Here is a 23,717-nt window from a genome sequence, read left to right on the forward strand (position 1 = left end):
ACAGCTTCACAACACCTGGTGCTAGGGCTCAGTTGTGTTTCTAAGCCCTAGAGGGCTGACATGTGGTCAGTTCAGAGGTGCTTGTAATCCGGCAGAAAGAAAAAACGATATTCTAGCCTCTATAACTCTGTCAGTAAATAACAGTTATTTTGACTGTTTCCTACGAAAACTACAGGTTCTCAGCTTTCTATAGAGGTCAAACATTTGATGGTAGGCCCCTAAAGAGGTGGGAACAATTCCCTCATAAGTAAGCACAGTGCAATTTCAGGCAAAAACTTGAAATTTGTATTGGAATTCATGTCGTTAACAATCATTTTCTGGTGCCCATTTAGGCTACACTTGTAGAATGACAAATAATTCAAGTAGGCTATGTGCCAAAAGCTTGACATTTAGCAAACTGGCAGATCATGTCTGCCGGTGGGGGAGGCGGGGTGAAAAGGCCTAGTTATCTTTTAACACATTGAGAGAATTGCCTAATCGTCAGTTAGGCTACCCACCTGCTGCTGCTATCAGAAAATGCAATCAAAATAATGGTTTGCTGTGGGAGTCAAATCTTCTCCATATCATTATATCTGTGTCATATTATTTTTTTTTTTTTTTTTTTTTTTTCATTTTGCCTAACCTTTTAGGGGAAAAGGAGTCATTGTATACTAGAATGTTAGAGAGGCCAAGTTGCCATAGTAAGATGGCTTTGTAACATTGTAACCCAAGCTGAAGTTATTTACACCCAAACACAGAGGTTAATTGCATGCATTCACTCCAGGGTTTCTTTACTAGTGACAAAGACCTTGGAATGCCCAGCATTATTGGTTACTAGATCAATGTTTCAAGTAGTTGTTACTTTTATTTTTATTTATATTTTGGCAGAGGAGAGGACTAAAAACCAATCAGAAAGAGGTAGAAAGCTGTCTTCCTTTTAATGGGTGGGCAGAGATCCATGTTTACATCTAAAATATAAATTAATGTTTTAACTGAGCTAATGGTATCCTAGGATGGAGGAATGCTCCAAGCAGAGGAGAATGAACAGACCCAAAGGTCCAAAGCAACATTATATTTCAACCAAAGACCAACTAAAACGGCTTTTCTCAAACTTCTTTGACCTGCGGCCCTGTCATGGCAGACTTTGGGGTCATAGGGCCCACCAACACGAACCCAAATCCCCCCCAATTCTTTCATTGCATTGCATGATGCCTGCATGAGAAATACCCAAAACAACAACAATTATGCCAATGCCAATTGGCAATTAGTGCCAAATTATGTTTTGGGGTGTTTCCCATGCAAACACCATACAGGCAAATAGAGAAAATATGTATGCTTTTTTAATGAAATATCATTTGAATGTCTGAATGTAAAGATTCAGGAAACAAAAGCTTCTGTGTATGGTAAACGACGGAGCAGATGGGCATAAATAACTGATTTGGAGATAATTATTAACCAGGAACAATTAGGCTACAATAGCTTTTGGCCACGTTATATTTAAATCTGACTACAATACTCATCTACAATATACAGTATACATGGACATGTTAGTGTCGTGATGTGCAGCAAAAGCTGCATATGGGTAGGTCCTGTAAGAAACTTCCAGAGGTTGGCGAGTTTGACCAGGGTCCTTCAATTCTAATGGAAACACAAGGAGAGGACCGAGTGAGAGCAGGTTCCAGCCTCCTTAGGTTTTACCCCGAACGCCTGTATGGAAACGAGCCTAGTGGGACATACGTAAACCAAGGGTGTAAACATCATTCCAATGCGTAGTGACCTGCGTAAACCAATGGTGTTAACATCATAGATGACCCCACAGATTTTGTAGCCTACTTTTATATGTAGGCAATTTATATTCACAATACTTACTAAAATATATATTATTTTATTGCATTTGTATTAGTTGTTTGAAGAGTAAAAAAAAAATCGGTGATTGCAGTACAACTGGCAAGTCGGTCAGACTAAAAGGAAAAAAATAAATATTTGGGTCGGTGCTAAATTGACAGGGTCGGTTGGGTTACGGCAAACAAAAATATTTTTAAAGGTCCCCTGCCACACAAAACCGTTTTTACTTTAAATATTTTAGGTCCATGCTTGTTTTATGTTGTGAATGTGAAAATGAAATGCTACCTCCTCTGTGAGCTATAGCCACTGAAAAGAAAGAAGTGGAGAAATCAGGCCAATTACAAAAGCTGTTCAGTCTGATGTGGACTTGAATGTAAATTCATACCGATCTGAATACAACCATATCAGCTGATTATATCAGTCGTGATCAGGGCAGTCGTGGCCTACTGGTTAGGGCTTCGGGCTTGGAATCGCTGGGTTGCCGGTTTAATCCCCGACCAGTAGGAACGGCTGAAGTGCCCTTGAGCAAGGTACCTAACCCCTAAAAAAGATGGGGAACCGCTGCCCTTGGAGAAGCTGTGGTGCCAGAACGGATATAAAGCCCTGAGCCACTTGACAAGAACAATGAATGTAGCACTATGACCACATCAGCGACTGACTGAAAATTATTATTGATCAATCCAGTTTCACATCACAGATCCAACAGCTGTTTGTAGACGGGCTATAGTTTGATATCCTTACCAGAATACTAGCTACATGGATGAAATACTGTGCACTCATGTTAATAAAGCAATGGGTACCAAAATGTAGAGACTATTGGTCATATCTAGAAGGCCAAGCAGCTGAGTGTTGAATATAGTTCCATTGTCCTCGTGTCATACCATGTTTCTTCATCAGCAGTTGCACTTCCTCCTTGCCACGGGTAAATGTGGGTTCGTCTACAAATCTCCATTTTTCAACACATTGTAGGGAGTGTAGCATGTATTGGCATTAATGGGGTGCATATATGCTGTATAGGCTAGTTAGCAAATTTCTAACAAGTTTCTATGTGCACATTGCTTATGTAACCATCCTAAGACGTGGTATTCAAATAGGCAAATTCAGACCTGGGCTTTATCGCAGTGCCTGTGAAGATCAGATTATTGAATGTTGTGACAGCAGACGGTTTTATTACTGATGAAGCTGATGAAGATTTCAAGATTTCAAGAACGGACATACGTTGCTTTGTTTGGTGCCTGCCAATCAGCTGATAGAGACACGAGAGACTCGAGTCCTCACGGCAAACAGGACTGCCAGCCTCTCCTGTGGTGGCTCCCCCCCCCCCCCCCCCCCCCCCCGTTTTAGCACCAGAACAGCTGCTGCTGCTGAGCCACTGTGGTGTGAGTGTCATTTGAGAATTTTGCCGTAGCCTAAAAAGCCAGTGTCTGCAAGTGCCGCCACTGAGACGGGGAGGGGACAATAATAGCACTGTGTTTCTGTGGCACGCTCTGGATAGAGATCTCAAAATATGGCAACAAGTACTAGCCTATGTTAGAGGATCTTGTGTGTCATTGGCTCAGAAGAGAACTGGTGATGAAATGGTTGTGAAACAAACTGTCGGAATTCAAACAGAAAATCTTAATGAAAAAGAAGCATGAATTGATAAAACACTATTCAGTTCCCATCAAAGCAACACTACACAGCAATTTGCCTTTTATCGTTAGCTTGTTAATTATATTGTTACATTACATTGCCGGTTGCTTTAAACTTAATTAGCCTGTCCATGTTATGTGTAGTTTGAAAGACACATGAGTCACTACACTACTAATATTTTAATAGTGGAAGACCCAGGGTTCTGCAGAATGGGTGTTGTCTGTCAACTCTGTGTGACATATAACGTGACCTGTGCTTCTGTTTTGTCACCAAGACCATACCACTGACACCTGAGAAGGAAGCTGCAATGAGGAGCTTCTAGGAAATAGAATGTATTCCCTATAGCTATTTGGTCTATAATGATCGATTTCTGTGTTTTTTTTTCTCCTGAAATTTGATTGGGAAAGATATGTTTGTGAAGTGTGGAAATAAAATATAAACAGTTACTTGTTGTAGGCTACTTGTTGTACTGTTTCTTACAATATGTATTTCAACTACAGCTGGTTGGAGTAAAAAAAAAAAGGATTGTGGAGTTTTAATTTCCTGCTTGTCAGCCCCACCCTTTTCACCTGTGAGATGCGTGCCAGTTAGGAGTGGCCGCATTCAGGAATAAGGAAATGTGATGCGAGGGGATTAGACTAAATCTCAGAAGATTTGGTGTGGGCAACACTTGCTCGACTCCGGCTCTAGTCTAGCGTGACTTTTTCATTTCCCCAGAGACATCTGGACTCCAGGACCCATGTTGTGTGTTTTGTAAAAGGTTGCTGCACGTTACAGTTGTGCCTGGGTGGATATGATGGGATGTGTGCTGTGGTATTTCTCTTTGCTTCCTCTATCCCTGAGCAGTGCTTGGCTCACACATGTGCATATCGTGCCGTTTCTTTAGGTGGCTGCTGTGGCTCCGACTCAAAGACGTACACGGTTGGGGGCTGGGCCTGGGCGTGGTGGCTGGTCACAGACATACAGAGGTAAGTCCCGCATCACTTTGCCCGTCACGAGAGCCCAGGACTGCTGTCACTGTTACTTTTGCCATCACTGAAAACACTGCATCACTTAGTCCAGCGACTTAAAGCTGCAGTTGGCAAGTCTGACAGATTGAGGGGACTTTTGGAAAATTTTGAATGTTTACAACTCTCATGCCCCTGCCCCACTACCACCAAGCACCCTCTCATTGAGTTTGTGCTCGTCAGTGCGCTCCCGACTGCACCAGAATGTGATTGACAGTCAGATCTCACTAGCCCTGCTCTGATTGGACCAGAAAAACCGGGAGCTGTGGATTTTTGCAAAACAAATAACAGGCTCTAGGTGGAAGTGCGGGGTTTTTTCTAAAACCGGCTGATTTATGTTGTTCTGTCGGAGCATAGTGTCGGTTTCAGTGAATATAATCAAAAAAATCTTGCCAACTGCAGCTTTAACTGCATCGTTTAATTTGCACAACAACACACTAGGGATAGATTGGTTCACCAAAGTAATTCTAAAATCTGAAAGAAATGTGTCTGACGTGGCATGTTATTGAATAGGAAAATGCAGTGTAGAGCCTTATTTTTGCTTTATTTTGTGGGATAGTATCCTAAATGTTATACACCAACAAATACATTAATTTACATTATATAAATTTACTTTCTTGGAGAGGAGAAATCAATTACCTACGCACATGTCATTCCATATTCAGCAACTGCTTTGCAAGCAGATTCATTGCGCTATAACAAAGCAGATTACTGTGTCTGAGCTGAAATGGCCTTAGTTACTTACACTTTGGCAGCAGCATAAGGCATTATCTAAACAAACAACTCATCACTCCTGTCAGTTGCTGCACAGCACAGCACTGGAGACTCAGTTGCTAGGCCCGTCCGCTCCCTGGAAAGATAAACATGGATGGGGCTAGGCGGAGGATTAGTTCAGGTCAGGGCCGCACAGATTCATTCAGCCACAATTAGCCGCCTCATCTGGGGGGGGGGGGGGGGCAGCATTTTAATGAAAGCAGAGCCTGGCTTGCACTATGTTGTTGGGGGGGGCGGCAACATTTTAATGAAAGCAGAGCCTGGCTTGGTCAACTGCACTAACCCGTCTTGTGACAGTGGCAAAGCCACGCCCTTCTGTAGATGTAAACAATGGAGAGAACTCTCCCCCAGAAAAGGAAAAAAAAAATCTGTGACACACACACACATGTTTTGCATTTTCTCATAGAAAGTACCATTCATTATAGCTTAACACATTGCAAATAAAGATATACAATTTGGCAGCTGATTGTTTGTCTGCAACCATAACAATTTTGTCTGTCTTTTTTTTTACATTTTCTATGCTTTACTTTTGTTTGTCAGTGTCTTGCCATTATAACCCGCCTTGCTTTCTTTGAGATCACATGAGCCTTTGTCTTTCTTTTGTATCATAATTTTGGGATTCTATGCTTGACACACCAACAGAGGTTTCATCTTTCTAATGTGGGTTGGTTCTCTGTAGTGAAATGACCGGGTTAGAGGACTGGCTCAAATCATCGGTCCCCATGTCGCATCACCAGTATACTAATGCATAAAAAGGAGTGGACTTAACCTTGTTGCCCAGTCATGTACTAGTTTATCCTAAATCATGTATTTTACTCCTCTTGGTACCTGGAGATTCTACATTATATGAATGCAGTGATCTTAATGCTTAATCACCTCTCTGGGTTAAATGGGCGCACTCCTTCATAAATAAAATGGGACGGGTTAATGGTGGCACATAGATGACTTGAGCCGTCTGCACTGAAACCTGTGAGATGTCGTAGCAGTTGTGGTGCGTAGCAGTTGTGGTGTGTAGCTGACTACGTGAGGTGGGGGAAGGGAGGCAACTCCCTGTTTGCTGTAATCTCCTTAATGGATGCTATGGCCGGGATATTGATCTAATTCTGTGAGTGCAGACCAAGAGGGTGCTATGTTTAGAGTCTGGGAAGGAGGAGACAGGGACATGGTTACCATGCTTTTGTCATGCCTTATCAATTGATATGTGCCATGATCCAATGGGCAAAAGCATGCCCAGTCAGTCTGGACTAGTAAAATACTAAGGTACTAGTGAGAATGTATGTTGTTTGGGTTGTGAAATCAACCAGTGAAGTCTTGTGCTAGTTTGGGGAATGCTGGTTGAATCAGACGTGCATACAGAACAAGGCTATTTAGCATGAGCAGAACAGAGGGGTTTTCCAAGTACATGGTTTAGTGACAAGCCTGGGTAAGTTAACTCAGAGTAAGTGGTAAACCTCCTAATAGAAGATGTATGACTTCCTTCTCCAAAACAATGGCATAGGGCTCTTGTTGTAGAAGGTTCATCACTTAACTTACTCTGAGTGAACGTACCCAGGTTTGTCACTAAACCCCCAGCTGGTTTTGTGGTGAATCTTGTTTTTCTCCTTATCTAGTATGCCTGCACTCAGCTCAAAACATTTGCTTTTTTCCCCCGTGTGTTGAAGTCTTTATTTGATTAGGCCTATACTAGGATACTTTGTAAAATTGAACCACTACGTTGCACAGTCTTTTACATTGCTGTGTGTTTTTTCTGGTGCTGTTATAATACTGTAGCTTGAAATAGCCTAGTACTTATCCCAGTTGATTGGTTGTGGTGTGTAGGCATGTGTAGAGGCATTCCCATCTTTGGCTGTCAGGAATAGTGACACGCATTGACACGCTCATTCCAGTGCTTTGAGTGACCTCTGAAAAGGTCAGCTTGGCCTTGATTAAAAACTTTAAAAGGAAAAATTAGTTAATGTTGTGAGTCATAATTTGTTTAAATAGTTGAATGAGGAACTCCTTCCCTGACCTTTGACCCTTAACCCTTGCCTCCTGCCCTGTTTTCTGATTTAGTTTAACCGCTTTTGTAACACTTGCTGTCCTGCCTCTCCTGTCGCTCCCTCCTTCACCCGCCTGCCCGAGTAGACTGTCTCTGGAGATAATCACCATCCTCTGTCGCTGCGAGGATATCGAAACTTCGGAGGGTGTCCCCTTGGATGTGACAGGGGTCGCTCAGGTAATGCATCGCAAAACAACAACAAAAAACTATAAACAGAGGGTCCAACTGAGATGGAGAGATTCTGGAATAAAATGAAACTGGAAAACAAGCTGAGGACCGACGATCGTGTGGTTTCTCACTCTTACCTCTTACTCCTTTCTCCTTCAACAGCCAAACGTGAGAGGGAGAGAGTCCACAGTTACTAACCTCTTCAGGGCTTGGCTATAACTCTTGTCGGCTCACTAATGCGTCTCACCCTGGTGCCTTGATAGTGGACAGTGGCATGTATGTCTGTGGAGATGCAGTTGTAACTGACACCTAATGCATGCTCCAAAGTCCCTAGACAATTTACCCAAGAACCTGTTTGTTAAATTCTCCCCACAGTCCCAACAGCTGTTACTCCAGTAATGCTCTGATGTCCAGACTCTCTGACCACCCAAAGCTCTGGGAATTGATCGTGTCTGCAAGCACTAGCCAATCAGATCAAGGGGACTCCAACTAGTGCAGTGCAGAATAGGGGCTTTGGAGGAAACTATTAAGAATTTGTGTTGTGTAATGGTTGAGCTTTAAAAATCATGGCTGATTTCTGCCATGAAGGATAATTTCGACAGTGGAAGATACTGTAAGACCTCGGCAGTTGAACATTAACTCGTAAACTTGCATCTTCAGAAGCTGTCTATTTCACTATCAATGCACCTGGGTTATGTTATGTGTGTCTGGAGTGACTGCTGCTCATATTTACTTTGTTTGTTTGTTTATTTGTTTTCCTATCGCTGCCTTTTTTTCCCCATTCGCTGCCTTTTTTCACACACGCTCCTTTTAGAACATACAAAACCTTTTGGGTTCTTTTTGTTTTGCGTTCTCCGCAGGATAACCCTTGAGATTATGACCCTGCAGCCCAAGTGTGATGATGTAGAGACAGCCGAGGGCGTAGCTATAACTGTCACTGGAGTGGCACAGGTAAATTGCCTCACATCGCCATTAAGGAATGCTTTTTCCAGATCCAGGTCGCTTCAGAACCTCCCACTGTTTTTTATGTTTGTTTGGTTGGTTGGTTGGTTTGTTTATTTATTTGTTTGTTTGTTTGTTTGTTTGGGGTTAATCTCCTTGCTGGACCCATACAGTGGTTGCCTCCAACCTTATTCAGACTCTCAGGAATGGCTTATGGTTTAGCAGTGCTATACATTTCTCCTATAGCCAAAGTGAAGATCAATCATCTCCCCTCTCTGAACTAAAAACTAAGCTCACACTAGATCCCTATGCTTGTATGTTTATGGAGATGGATGTATTGCCATGTATTTTTTTATTTATTATTATTTATTTATTTTTCAGAAAGAAATAATTTCTGAAGATGAATGCAAACCCATCCTTCAGAATGCAGAATGCTTAAATCAGAAAGCTTAATTGTTTGTGGAACACTGTGTGTTCCAAATAATCGTTTTAAACCTTCATGCTGAAATAAGAGTAATGAATAAAGCCTTTTCTCACCATGAAAGTCATGAACAAAGATGTCATACAGGGAACTAGAGAAAGCCTGTTGACCACACTTGCCTGTTTCTATTGTTTCCATTCCTCCTTTATTACCCAGCACCTGTGGGGTGTACTACGAATCTCGATTAGTGGGTTAGCGAGGTATGTTGCGCTCAAAGCCAGGCTATGTTGTGACACGAAAGTGGATCTGTTTTAGTGTCACTATATCACCATGGTATCTTATGCTGTCAACCAAACCTCGTCAGGAGGAGGTTATGTGCTAAGTTATAGCTCAAATCGTGTAATCTACCGTACACTGACCAATCAATTGTCTTAAAAACGAAGTTATCTCACGTGTAGGATTCTGTCATATATATTACAGGTGGAACTCCGCCTCTACTAACATTTTGGATCTCGAATGCGCTTTAATAGTGCTGTGCGTGCAGATATCCCACTATGGACGTGCATACCATACAACAACTGATGACAATTGATTTATTTGATGTTATAGGTTAGACACAAAAAAAGACCGCAGTGTAGATTAAGCTATCGCTCATGAATGCGGAAGTAATTGTTTTTAAATAGAGGCGGTCTTGTGCGTCTCCACGTTTCATGATTGGCAAACGTCATCCCAACACCGAGAACGCGCACAGATCTGAGCTGAAAGCCTAGTTTGACAAATATATCACATAACTGCAATCGTAGTATCACTTAACGTATACCCCTGATTCAAGGCTTTGTCAAGCCTCGATATGTCTACATAGCCTAGATATGTCTAACGTGCTTCGTAGTATACCCCACTGGGTAGTAACGGCATATTTGAATTCTGACTTGAAGCTAACTAGAATGATTTTAACTATTTGTATGCATGTATGAATGTGAAGAGTTTGGGTCCAAAATGCTGTATTATCTTCATGACAGATTACACCCAATTACAGTTCTACTGACATCACTTGGAAAACTAAATGTAAAAATATTTATGAAAATTCAATGGATGATATAGCGTTCTGGAAGTAAACTCTTCATATATATATTAGGTTTATGTAAAAAAAAGTATATGGATTAATTAGAGGAAATATATTAGAGAAGATATTATTCATATTAGAGGAGATATTATTCCCTGTTGCTCAGCCTGTCCCAATTTAAGCAATCGTAGCCAGAGGGAAACTGCAGATAAGACGCGCTGAGGTTTCCCCTGCCGTATGTTTTCAGTGCCAAAAAGGATGTGGAAGTTCATTGACTATTCACAGGCTGTTTCCCAGACGCAGAGGCTTGGAATCTCCCCCTTTTAACGTGGCTCTCTATAGGTCGTTTACACTAGACCAAACTCTTGAAATGGGACAAACTGGAACCACACTGTTGAAACTACAGTGTTTATTGGCAAAGTCAAGTGCAAGCGATCAGTGTCTTGCAAATTTCCTTCTTGACTTTTGCATAGAGAAACAGATAAAAAAGCCAAAGACCTCCCATCACTTAACTACTTTTACTAGTTTCTGTTTGAGAAGACAGCCTGTCTTGGGACATCTGTCTTCCATCCTATATTTTGTGTGATGTTGTCTTTTTTCCCCACCAATTGTTTCAGTGTCATGTTGAAGTGCTACAGGCTGAGCATGTTCATGTTTGCTCCTGTGTGTGGTGTGGTGTGGTGTGTTGTGTGTTGTCCTGCGGTTGTGAGTGCATGAGGGCATCATGGATTGCTTGCCTGAGCACTCCGCCCCCTGGTGGACTTGTTGAAGCCTGTCACGAATATCTGGTGTCCATTTCCCCCCTGCCTGTTCTCCGCCAGATGACGTAAGCCGAGTCCTGAGGAGCTGCTGCCATCGCCCTTCTCCTCCTCCATTAGTATTGCATCCCCCTCTCCCTCCTTCCCCTTTACCTTACTCACGAGTGTGGCTTTTTTGCCCTCTTTTTTTCCCTTAAGGATTAGCTTACTGTTTACTTTTATTCCTTTGGCAGCAAGGAGGGGGCAGGTAGCTTGCCTGATCTCCTCCCGTGTTAATGTTCTCCTAACGTGAATGCCTCATTTGTGTTGTGAGCACAGCAGAGCATGGTCCTTTAAGGCGGCCATCTTGGGGGACGTCAGAGACCCTGGAGACCCGCCACCCATCTGAGCTCACTTTGAATTGATTTGTGATTTCAGCCAAAGTGATGTGAGCTCTTGATGAGCTACATCTAGCATGCTGTAGATGACACCACACCATCTTGTTAATTACTTTTCTCAGTAGACATGTGGTGTTGTCATCTGATGCTTTTGATGATGCATAATTTATAATGTCTTGGAAGATGAATGAGAGGGACTACCATGTCGGTCAGGAGCAATCAATATAATATATTTTAATTATGTAATATTTCCATATGTTAATGTACTAAATATTTTACATAGAAGACAGAAAAACTTTTGTCTGAAATATTTTGAGGTCTCTTAAAAATATTCATTGGCCTTTTTAAAGACATTTTAAAACTGCATATTTGTAGACTATAGTTACTTTAATTCACTTGAATGTGTTGAACACTATCCACTTTATTCCTGAAACCTACTTCCATCCCAGTTTTCATCTTCATTCTGTTTACATATAACTTACAGTTACTTATAAGTACAGTCTCAGTAAGCTAACTTGAATATTTAACTTATATTTCTTTTCGAAATGTTGACAACTCTGCAGTTAATAGTGCTATGTTATATTATAAGTTTACTTTTAAATGGCTTAGGATGTGTCAGACAGTCATTTAGTTACACTACTGTCATGTGAAACTTATCTTAGAACAACGGATACCCATTTGTGCCTCAGGAATAAGGTGGATAAAAAAACTGCGTTACCAGTGTCCTATAAAAACTTTGGGTGCCTCGGTGTTGATGAGTTGTGTTTCTTCCAACAGGTCAAGGTCACATCTGACCATGAGTTGCAGGTGTATGCTTGCGAGCAGTTTCTGGGCAAATCAGTGGATGAGATCCGAAGTGTCATCTTGCAGACACTGGAGGGTCACCTGCGATCCATTTTGGGTGAGTCTTATATGTGTGAAGATCTGATGGATGTCACTTATGTATAGTGTGCTTGTGAATGTTGTTGTGTAAGCTGTTGACTTTTTATGCCTCCATGCCGGATAGTCTTTGATGATGGACGTCAAAGATCAAGGTCACTGTGACCTTGAAAGTCACATTCTTGTGAACGCTATAGCTCAAGAATGCCTTGATGATCGATCTTCATATTCGGTTTGAACATTCCCTTGGACTAAAACATCAGTTGGTCAGATTTCTTTTAACTCTATAATCTATAATCTATGAATTACTTGCCTGGCCAAACACATGTTGTCAAACAGACATTCATGGCTGTGTGGGGAAATACCACAACGTGGTAATTCTAGTTCTCACATTCACATATGACCTCAAAACAGAAGTTTCATTTTCTCCCCCGATGTAGGTGTTTTGTTGTTAGATGTTTTTAATATTGCAACCAATCAAGTGCACCTGACCTAGTTTCGCTTGTGGGCCTCAACAGGAAGTCTGAGTGTTGCAGAGATGATGGAAATTAGCAAAAATGTGTGTGACTCATAATCACATGTCCTTGTTGAACCTGTTGCTTTTTTTGGGATGTTTTAATGAATGGACACACAATAAGCCCTGATCTCCTGCTCTACAGGCACACTGACAGTGGAGCAGATCTATCAGGACCGAGATCAGTTTGCCAAACTGGTGCGCGAGGTGGCAGCCCCAGATGTAGGCCGCATGGGCATTGAGATCCTCAGCTTCACCATAAAGGTACACCAGGAGTGCGGAACTCATTGGTGTCAACATCAACATAAAGTTTTGTGTTTGTTGTTGTTAGTTGTGTATTCTACATGAGCGCCTTACCAAGTGTTTACCACTCAACGTGTGAATGCTGTTGTGTATGTGTTACTGTGTAACAGCACTAAGCGTGTTCCCCTGTGTGTGTGCCCCCTGGTGGCAGGATGTGTATGATAAAGTGGAGTACTTGAGCTCATTGGGAAAGACCCAGACCGCTGCTGTGCAGAGAGATGCCGACATCGGAGTGGCGGAGGCAGAGAGAGACGCAGGGATCAGGGTAAGACCGCTCGGGATGTGTTTGAGTGTGATTGTGTTTATAGTTTTGGTCTTGGAAGTTTCTTTTAGAATGTCATAACAGGTTGGTTCACAGGTCAGTTTGTTTGTCTTCAGCTACTTTATAGAGTGTGTTGCACTCAGTGGTGGGTAGAGTACTGAAAAGCTATACTCAAGTAAAAGCACAATTACTCCCTTCAAAAATGACTTGAGTAAAAGTAAAATAAGTAACATTTTTCCCACCTGAGAAATCTACTCAAGTAAAATGTTTATATTTTTGATGGCCCTTTAAAGGGATACAAGTATCCTTTAGGCCTGTTTGCTTTTCTACTCCTCTGTAGGCTAATCATATAAGCAACCACCATATTATAACATCTGGTCATAGCCAGAATAAGCATTATGTGGCTATGGATCGAAAAGCAGTCACTATCACTTTCAATCCATTGCCAGCTGGTTCTTCTGCTTTGCATTGCTGGAATTCTGATTATAACTTCACTATACAGACAATGTAACCTAAACACAATGGCTATATAATGGGTAGACCTATATTTAGAACAGAGCGACAGAGTAGGCTATCTTTTTTTTTTTCTCAGCCGACCGTCTCTGTCATGTCCTACACTGACAACATTGAGGCTACATAAACGAATGCTAGGTTTTTCTAACTTGTGTGCTCGATTTCCAGTGCATTTGCTTTGCCTGTGAATGAAGCTGTAGGCCTACTTTCTTTGTCCAGTTTGATTGTTGAATGATGCTGGCCAGAAATGAATATAGGTGAAAGTTTATGTGTCATGTCATCTCTTGTCTCATTGCTACTCTGGCAGTCTCACTAGAAGATGCTGCAGCTGGCTGGACATCATTGCGTTAACTGAGCTGTTAGATATAGGACATCTACAGTACTTCCATGTAGTTGGCCACAAAATGGTCTGATTCTACATTGGCCAGTCATTACTTTTATAATTTCGGGGCAACGTAATAATGCATTTTTTTCTCCCACTCCACAATGTAGCGGAGTAAAGAGTAGACTACTGGCTCAAAAATGTAATTGAGTAAGAGTAGAAGTACCATTTTGAAAAAGGAATATGGAAAGTTGCCGTTCCTCGAAAAAAATACTTTTTTACTTGCGTTACTTGTAACAAGTTACTACCCATCCCTGGTTGCACTGTCCTGATGTCCTGATACAGACATTACCTTCGAGTTCTCCTGCTGTCCTTTCACCCTTTCTCCTCGTCTCTGTCTTGTAGGAAGCTGAATGTAAGAAAGAGATGATGGATGTGAAGTTCCAAGCAGACACTCTAATGGCGGATTCTAAACGTGAACTGGAGATGCAGAAAGCTTCTTTCAATCAAGAAGTTAACACGAAGGTGCCTCATATTTTCATATTTTCTTTGATTTTCTGTGACTTTTCTGGATCACGCACCCACAAGAAAACAAACGGGATAGCACGGTGCAAAGAAAAGGCCTCATATTTTCATACCTTGTCCCACCCTCCATCATGGAATCGGCACGTAGTACAAAAACGTTGGGACGCTGTGTAAAATGTAAATATAAGCAGAATATTGATTGCTTGCATTTATCATACAGTATATGCATATATATTTATTTATCAATTAAATATAGGATTTACATGATTTCCAAATCATAGCATTCAGTTTTTATTTATATTTTACACAGCATCATACTTTTTGGGGAAACAGAGCTGTGCAAAATAAAGCCTGTAGTCTGTGCCACTTGCCAAAATACATGAATACAAATAGCCTATATTTCCACGCAGAATTGGTGTCTACCTGGTTATTAGCTTTACTACTTGCTTGAGTAGTTGTGGTTAGCCCAACTTTGTGTATTCATATCCTGCTCTAAAAAGTAAAAAGATTCTTTAACGCTACGTGGCTGCTCTGAAATCTTTGGTTGATATATTGTACCACTCCTTATATAGTAGGTCATGAAAATTCAGGTTTTTTGTGAGGGGAAAGTCAGGGAAAAGTCATGGAATTTTACATTTGACTTACGGTGGGTTTCCACACAGCGAAACACCTTGCGATTTTCGGCCAGCGAAATTTTGCCTCGGGGGCGTGACGGCCAAACCGCTAACCTTTTGACTGCAGTGTCTAGCCAGTGGTGGCAAGCGAGCTAATTAGGCTAATCAGCTAGTTCAAACGTTTAGGTACTTAATGAAGATATCCAGGGGTCTTTATGCCTCGACTAAGTTGATGTTGCCTATAAACAACAATTCATGTTCATAGAAACAACAAGGGCAATAAGACATAATATATTTCATACCTGTGTTGCAGCATGTAGCCTAGCTGTCTAGCTAGGTTTACAATGCAATCCAATGTCTGAAGATACTAGCATTTCGCCTGTCAGCTAGCTAAAAAGTTATAGTGTTTAAACTAACATATATAGTGGTCTATTTAGTGGTGTATGTGCTCTGACTAAGTTAGTGTGGCATATAAACCACAATTTGTGTTGATACAAGTGCCAATGTTCGTATAGAAACATTTTAATATACAAATACAAATTAACATACAAATGTTCGTGTTACAGCTCAGGTAGTCTCCGCCATCTTGGTCAGACTTTTTTGTAACTCCCTCCTCCAAACACAAACACGCAGACCTGATTGGTTCTCGAATGGTCCTCGTTTAAATAAAGTTAAACTTTCGCCAACTCGGCGATTCGCTCTCATTTCGCCCAACCAGGGCGAATTTCGTCTCCATTCAACCTCAATGAGAGCGACGCGAAATTTCGGTGTGTGGAAACACACCGTTAGAGTGGGAACCCTGAATGTTTACTTAAGATTAGAATTACTCACAATGGGAACATTCCTCTAAACCAAACCTTCTTTCTCTCTCTTGGCTGTTCACCCAATCAGAAAGCTGAAGCTCAGTTGGCCTATGAGCTGCAGGCTGCGAAGGAGCAGCAGAAGATCCGATTGGAGGAGATCGAGATCGAGGTGGTCCAGAGGAAGAAGCAGATCACCATTGAGGAAAAAGAAATCAACAGGACGGAAAAGGAGCTCATCGCCACAGTGAAGCGACCGGCCGAGGCTGAAGCCTACCGCATGCAGCAGGTGGCCGAAGGACAGAAGTGAGTACTGTCTCCGTCTGAACACAGGGGCTCTGGTGGTTCTGGGGGCGGTGGAAGTGCAGTGGCTAAGAAGCTATGTTATCATGCAGTAGCCAGAAAAGTTGAGTTGCCTTGAGTTGATATGCTCTAAGGACACTGTCCCTTGTGATGTGTGTGTGTTAGTGTTGTCACGATACCAAAATTATGACTCTGATACGATACCTGCCATAAATATCACGATGCTCGATACTGAAATGATACTACGGCGAAATCCTAAGATATCTGGAAAAGAAAGGACTCATACCTCCTCCAAGTGTATTGAGTCATTTGTGTTGAATTCGGTGCACTTTTGTAGTGTGCAGGTTAATTCTGGGTTCTAAACTTCTAAAATTCCTAAATAATAATTATTTTTTATAGTCAGTAAAATAGTAGGCCTACTTTGTGTGATTAAGTCCTTTATTGTTTGTTATAGTTCATTTACATTGTGTTGTGTTTTAGCAATAAAGTAGCTTTAAATAGCCAAACTAGGCTAGATCAAGGTCAGTGTTGAAATTACTGCATGCAAATCACTAAATGCTATGCAGAGGGGCCTAATCTTTAGGCCATCTGATGTACAGTATTGATGGGTTTCATCAGGTCCCTTTCCACAGGTGTATTAATCAAGCACCATGCAGTCTGCATTGATAATCAAGGTGCTTGATTTTATACACCTGATGAAACCCATGAATAGGCTACCCTAGGCCTTCCCGTGTTCATGGGATTTCTTTGACAGTTGCAATGGGAAAAATGTGAGGATGGTCTTCTTTGCGCCCAGTGTACAAGTATGACGTTCCAACCACTCAGGTCTTCGTCAGATAGGCCTACACCATTACCTGTTGCAATATATCTGTGTGCTTTCCTACATTACGTCTATTTCTTTGATAACATGATTTGCTACCACGTAACAATAAGCCGCTATTATTATTAGGACTCAACGCGGTGGTAATATATGCTGTGGGCTTTAATTAGCGCATTTCGGGTAGCCTATCCTACATCTGGGCAATAATTATTGAACAAATTGCAGTTTACATGCCATGCCAAATATTACCAATAGTACTGACCGAACATGAAATAGATTGTTTGGTAGTGTTGGTAATGTTATTCTGGCGTGAACATTGCGCTTTCATCACGTTAGCACCCTATGATTACAGCTCGTTATGTCTCGTCAAAATTCATTGATGAAGGAAGGTTCGCTTTATCCCAGAGAACCATACTCGTTTCACTTAGGCTAGACTAAAACAGAATAGAAGCGAAGAACTTGGCACTAACCATGTAGTTGTGTTTTCTATAGCATATTTAACCTGTCGTTCTTTGAACTCTTTAAAAATGTTGGGATATGTCTGCGAGGTGTTTAGCCAAGTTCCATGCGTAGCCTACTGCTTTTAAATGACTTTGAAACATATTTTACAAACGGGCCTCTGTGTACCTGATGGCTTGCCTTCACTATTCGCGATGTATCCGAAATAATTCCAGATTTCACATCACCTTTTGTTTTATCCACCAGGCCGAGGACTGTCGGCAAAGAACTATGTTTACGTTGCTGCGTGCACACTCACTCGCCTAGATGCGTGCAAGGAGCAGTGAGAGCAGCAGTTCACACACAGAATGTTATAATTTTAATAAAGTATCGATTCTAAAAACGTCGGCAATCGTATCGTTTTTTGCGTGAAGGCATCGTGATACCTTTTTAGTATCGATACACCGTGCAACACTAGTGTGTATGTATGTATGTATGTATGTGTGTGTATATATATATATATATATATATATATATATATATATATATATATATATATATATATATATATATATATATATATATATATATATATATATATACACACACACATACGTACGTACGTGTATTCCATTGATTTGAATGGGATTTCCCAACGTTCTACGGTAAAATAAATTCATGTAATTACCGCTGCAAACATATAATTACCGCTGTCAATGGCAACGGGTTTTGTGCTGCTGATCATATCACTCCGCAAGTATTCCGGTCACTTCTTGCATTGGAACTTCATTCAAAAGTGAAAGCAGACGGTTGATCAGCTGTGTTCTAAAGAATGTTTGATTCAAGTTCAGCGTGTGTTGCGAACTATTTGTTTCTCCGCAAAAGCCACGACGAAACGGTAACAAATAAGTGTAAAGAGACATATCGTCGAGTTTATTTTTTCGTTTTGGCAAGTACCGTATAATAAGCGGGATAATGTATAGGACGCCGGTCATTATGGGAAAATAAGTCCCGACAGTGCGAACCGGACCGGAGGGGTCTTGTTTCGCCCTGAAGGGACTTATTTTCCCAATAATGACCGGCGTTCTATACATTATCCCTTACATATATATATAAGTTCTGTGGGGGAGCTGTGCAGACACAGTGAAGCGAGAGGCAGAGGAAAGTCTAGCCACCTCATTAAATGTTGGGCTCACCCCGATGTGCACATCTGGGATTTGATTTGCATATTTTGGTTATCAGTGTGTGTCGGAAGACTTTCCAGTTCAGCCAGTGACCACTCACTGTCATCCTCTGTCACTTAATGTCATTCATATCATTCACTTTGTTTAATCTCCCGTAAGCCCACTCTCTGTCTGTCTCTCTCTCTCTCATTCTCCTCTACTTGCTCTCTTGCACTCTCTCTCATGTTCTTGTTCTCCTCCCCTTGCCCTCTGATTCCATCTCTTTCTTTCTCTCTCTCTCATTCTTGTTCTCTTCCCCTTCCCCTTTTTCTCTCTCTCTCTAAACCCTTTGTTTCTACTTCCAGGGTTAAGAAAGTGCTGACTGCCCAGGCCGAGGCTGAGAAGATTAGGTGCATCGGTGAGGCAGAGGCCGCCTCCATCGAGGCTGTGGGCAAGGCCGAGGCAGAGAAGATGAGGCTTAAAGCAGAAGCTTACCAGCAGTACGGAGAGGCAGCTAAGACTGCCCTGGTCTTGGAGGCTCTGCCCAAGGTATTGATTTGTGTGGTAGAAACAGAGAGAAAATGAGTGAAGGGAGAATTTTCCTCATGCATCTGTGTTCTTGTGTCGCTCACTGTTGGACTGTTGGATAGCTATATGCAATTAACCATTAGCCGTTCTAGGTTATGTAGTTTGGTATAAAACGGTAACCTGACTCTCGCCAGATGTATTTCGTTCCGCCTAGCTCCACTCATCCATCTGGGATCGATCCATTGGAGAGGTGTTTCAGAAGGCTGGGCCTTATCAAAAATCCTTGCATATGATTGGATAAGCCACTTGTCCGTCATCTATTGACGTGCTACTTCAACCACTCACATCAAAGCCAACCCGTGACGCTGAGAACAGTCTCACAGTCGCTTCTACGCTATGTCGCTTCTACGCTACGTCACATCTATGAAACTCCCGCCCTGCGTCCTGATTGGCTCTACCATAAAATCTGGTGCCAAAATCACTCAACGGAAGCGATCCCAGATGGATGTGAGTGGAGCTAGGCGGAGTGAAATTCATCTGGCGAGAGTCAGGTTAATAAAACAGAGCTCTGGCAAAAACATAAAAGAAACATAAAACAAAGCTGACTGTGACATCACTAACTGCATTTCCAGAAGAGACTAGCCAGCATGCCAGCAGACGTTTATCAAGGTCAATCGTGTCGGTGATGTTTGCAAGGTTCTTGCATTTTTCTTGACAAAAACTCCTCACTGTTGCTTTAAGTTTGTCAAGCATGTTTTTGTAAACTCTGATCTTAATATCATTTTGTGTGTGTGTGTGTGTGTGTTTCTGTGTGCAGATTGCTGCTAAAGTGGCAGCACCGCTGGCCAGGACCAGCGAGATCGTAATCTTGAGTGGCGATGGGAACCGCGTGACTGGCGAGCTCAACCGCCTGCTGGCAGAGCTGCCCGTGTCTGTGAACGCACTTACCGGAGTGGACCTGACTAAGGTGAGTAGTGGCACACGGCCAGACTAAGGCCCAGGCTACACCAGGTCCACAACTGAAGGGCTCCGTTCAAGGAGCATAAAAATAGTTTTAGAAGACTGGTGTAATTTTTCCGAATGTACGCGCCAATTTATTAGGAACATCTAGCTGGAACCGGGTCGGACCCCTTTTTGCCTTCAGAACTGCCATAATTCTTTGTGGCATGATGAATCCATTCTTTCACAATGTGGTATGAAAAACACTAAATTCTTACCCTACCAACCGAATGTCGCAGCAGAAATTGAGACCAGACCAGACAACATTTTTCCAATGTTCTACTGTCCAATTTTGGGGAGCCTGTGCCATTTGTAGCCTGTTTCCTGTTCTTAGCTGACCCGGCTGCTGCCCTTCTGCTCCAAGGTTCAACGTGTTGTGTGTTCACAGATGCCCTTCTGCATACCTCAGTTGTAACGAATTGTAACCAGTCTGGCCCTTCTCCTCTGACCTCTGACCTCTAGCATCAGCAAGACATTTTTGCCCAGAGAACTGCTGCTCACTAGATATTTTCTTTTTCGGACCACTCTGTAAACCTTAGAGATGGATGTATGTGAAAATCCCAGTAGATCAGCAGTTTCTGAAATACTCAAACTACAGTAGCCCATCTGGCACCAAAAACTATGCCAGGTTCTTCCCCAATCTGATGCTTGGTTTGAACTCCAGCAGATCTTCTTGACCGCGTCTAAGTGCCTAAATGCATTGCTAGTGCCTAAATGCATGCGTTGCTGCCATTGCTAGTTAGATATTTGCGTTAAAGAGCAGGTGTACTGTACCTAATAAAGTTGCCAGCCATTAACTTGAAGCTTTTGTTTCCTGTACTTATTGATTTGCAAAGTATGCTAGGCCTGTAAGCAGATAACAGGCCAGGCAAATGTTTTTCTAACTCAAAAGCACCTGACCTAAGTCTGTTGTTTATTTCCAGATTCCACTCCTACAGAAGTTGACCAGTGCTCAGGCATAGACATGCTCACTATATGCACTCACCCCTGCCTTCTCCAGGAGACACGCAAAACTACAGTTCTCTCCTACCAGGGAAAAAAAATTTGAAATTACCTACACCTCAACAGCCTTATAATCATCATTCGCATGAATTTGTTTTTCAGTATCTAAATGTATAGACCTAGTAGACAGCATTGCATGGAAAACCACTCACATTTAGCTGCACTTGCAAGCCTGTAGCAAGTTTACATTTAGTGGAATTTGGTTGTGCCTTGTTGTTCATTGTCTTTACCCAAGTGGCTTGACAGCCAAACCGCTTCTTATAATCTGGAAGCGGAGTTTTAATTCATTCCTGTGTCTATCTTCATGTCCAGCTCACATGTTGATAGAAACAGATGCATTTGAGTGCAGGTGCAGAACATCTCTTCTCTTGACATGATTGTGTTGTCCAAGCGATAGTTTGATGAGTAGTGCTTATTTACTAACCTCATTCTGAGTCTTGTAATGAAGATGCTGCCAAACAGCAGGGGTCAATTATTTGTTTTGTTTGTTTTTTTTTTAAATGATTTTTATATAGCTAGAATTTAGTTTTAAAGATCCTATATCTACCTGCCTCTGGTTCTTACAGCTTTTGTGTATGTCTTTATTCTGTACTGTTAGACTGTGATACTGCAGAGAAAATTATGGTGACCTGTATTAAAAAATGTACGTAAAATCTATTTACAACACATCACTTGCATTCACACACACACAGAAGCGCACTAACACATGTATGTCAGTCTATAAATGTTGGTTAGGCCTTCTGTAGAGGTCATAACACACATTGTAATGTGTTTGGTCTCTATTGTTTAATTTGTTACTGATCTTTTTTTTTTTTTTTTTACTTCAAACGTCCTGGTAAAAGTTATATTTGTAGTTTTGCAGTCTTTCACAATATATCCCATATTTACCATAAACATATGCATTTAGCTATTTCTGTTTTTGTTTATCTGTGAGCTGCCTGCTTGTAGTTCTCAAGAATCCATCCTTTTGTTGAAATGTGATTTTGTACGTACAACAGGTATTTTTTCTTCTTTGTTTTATTTTATTTTATTTTATTTTATTTTATTTTTTACACATATACACATATGGGAATGACAAACCACTGATGTTGCCTTGGTAATTTGTGAAAACATTGTGACCTCAGGTCTGAGATGTTCATTAAAAACAAAAATCATTTTACTTTTACAAAAATGTTTTGCCATTTCGTAATTATGTTGATCATCAGTAATGTCTTCTCTCTGTAGGACATGTTGCCAAAAAATAAAAGAAAAACTATCTTACTGTTCTTTCTCACTGTAGACAGAATGCATGACCATCAGGCGGCACCCTGGGGGCAGGTCCAAGTATATGGTTTATTGACAAACCTAGGAGTCCTGTGATTTACCACTTTCTCTGTGCTAAATTTTCCCAGTTAGTCACTGAATCATGCACTTGGAATACCTTTCAGGTAATGTCTCATCAATGTCTGCAAGTGCTACAGCTGTCTGGAATTATCGTAATGTTAGTTGATTTGAGTACCACGTTATCGCTAATGACTAGATCCACTCACAAGTGCCCTCCAGCAGGCATTCCTCCAGAAAACAATGATCTTTGGTAAATCGAGCTTTCTTTGTATCCTACCTACTGGTGTCTACCTCCGAGACAAATTGTTAGCTGTGGAGTAAGTGATTGCTTTGAGACATCCTTAGTGCCTTTATAGTTCCAGTAGCAAACTCGAGTGCTAACAGAGTAAGCTCTAGTGTACTCCAGATCACCTTGTGCACAAGGCGTATTGGAATGCACTGCACTGGCCCTGTTGCTTTAAAGGCTGAAAATTCTTTTATTTTTTTTATTTATTTTTTTTTTTTAGAGTTTACTAACCATGACTTATGAAGATATAAGGTTGTAGTAAACAATCTCTCTATATGCCTTTAACTTTATATATAACTTTGTTAAGTTCTCTAAGGATTAGTATTCACCTATTTCTTCTTGTACTTTATGATTCAGAAGGTGTATTTGTTCGAGATGTGTCCTGTAATGACTTGTAAACGCAGTTGCACTGATTTGTATCATGGAATCAGATGTAATCATTATGCTTTTACATATTGAAATCACTGGAGCATTTATGTGATCATAACTTGTATTCAAAGTTGTTTATTTATACTGATAAAAATCACATGAGATGGTCATCATGTGTGTGTAGTGTCTTTATTTTATGGGAAGGTGTAGTGTCCAACATCTCCTCTGGTCATATTTCCTGTGTGGTATCTTAGTCTAAGTCATCAGAAACATGCTTTTACATGTACATTTATTAATTTGGTGGACGCATTTGTCCAAAGCGACGTACAGCAATGATGTAGGGCAGGCGATTAACTTCTTTTTTTACTTCTACGTTTTACTTCATCTCTGACTATGCTTTAAAAGTCTCAAAAGCAGTTGCTGCCCAATACTCTTAATTGGACTTAATTTCCCATCATGTTGTGTTAGTTAAAGAAATGACTCCCTCCCTCATACACACACACACACACTGCCTTGTGCTTGGATACTCACAGGGCCACACCAGAGATTGTTTGAAGGCCCTGCCTCTCAAATACATACACCACCGTAATCTCACACGGTCATTTAGGCTACTGTAATGCTTGAAGCAAACCTCCCGGCCCAGTCCTAACAAGGCATCTGTCCCTGTAGACTCAGCAGAGGTCCTGCCGCTAATCAGAGGGAGCCCATATAATATCCCCCCATCTAGTCTAGGATGGCAGTCAGGTTTCA

At 41.4% G+C, this 23,717-nt stretch overlaps 1 protein-coding gene across 2 annotated transcripts in view; it reads left to right on the forward strand.

Annotated features, from left to right (window-relative positions):
• The window catches only part of LOC121708481 (flotillin-2a), a 31,623-nt gene extending 8,486 nt beyond the window's left edge, over positions 1–23,137 (forward strand). The window contains exons 2-11 of one of the 2 annotated variants that reach the window (XM_042091175.1): positions 4,343–4,424; positions 7,362–7,452; positions 11,782–11,905; positions 12,543–12,661; positions 12,852–12,965; positions 14,203–14,322; positions 15,828–16,042; positions 18,826–19,009; positions 19,806–19,955; positions 20,911–23,137. In XM_042091175.1, the coding sequence (XP_041947109.1) occupies positions 4,343–4,424; positions 7,362–7,452; positions 11,782–11,905; positions 12,543–12,661; positions 12,852–12,965; positions 14,203–14,322; positions 15,828–16,042; positions 18,826–19,009; positions 19,806–19,955; positions 20,911–20,949 (1,238 nt within the window). In that variant the 3' untranslated portion in view covers positions 20,950–23,137. Of the gene's footprint in view, positions 1–4,342; positions 4,425–7,361; positions 7,453–8,303; positions 8,395–11,781; positions 11,906–12,542; positions 12,662–12,851; positions 12,966–14,202; positions 14,323–15,827; positions 16,043–18,825; positions 19,010–19,805; positions 19,956–20,910 lie in introns of both variants that reach the window. The other variant, XM_042091174.1, reaches the window with a different exon arrangement.
• The last annotated feature ends 580 nt before the right edge of the window (positions 23,138–23,717 follow it).

This window comes from Alosa sapidissima, chromosome 5, assembly GCF_018492685.1.
Source record: "Alosa sapidissima isolate fAloSap1 chromosome 5, fAloSap1.pri, whole genome shotgun sequence".
In the NCBI taxonomy this organism is placed as follows: Eukaryota; Metazoa; Chordata; class Actinopteri; order Clupeiformes; family Clupeidae; genus Alosa; species Alosa sapidissima.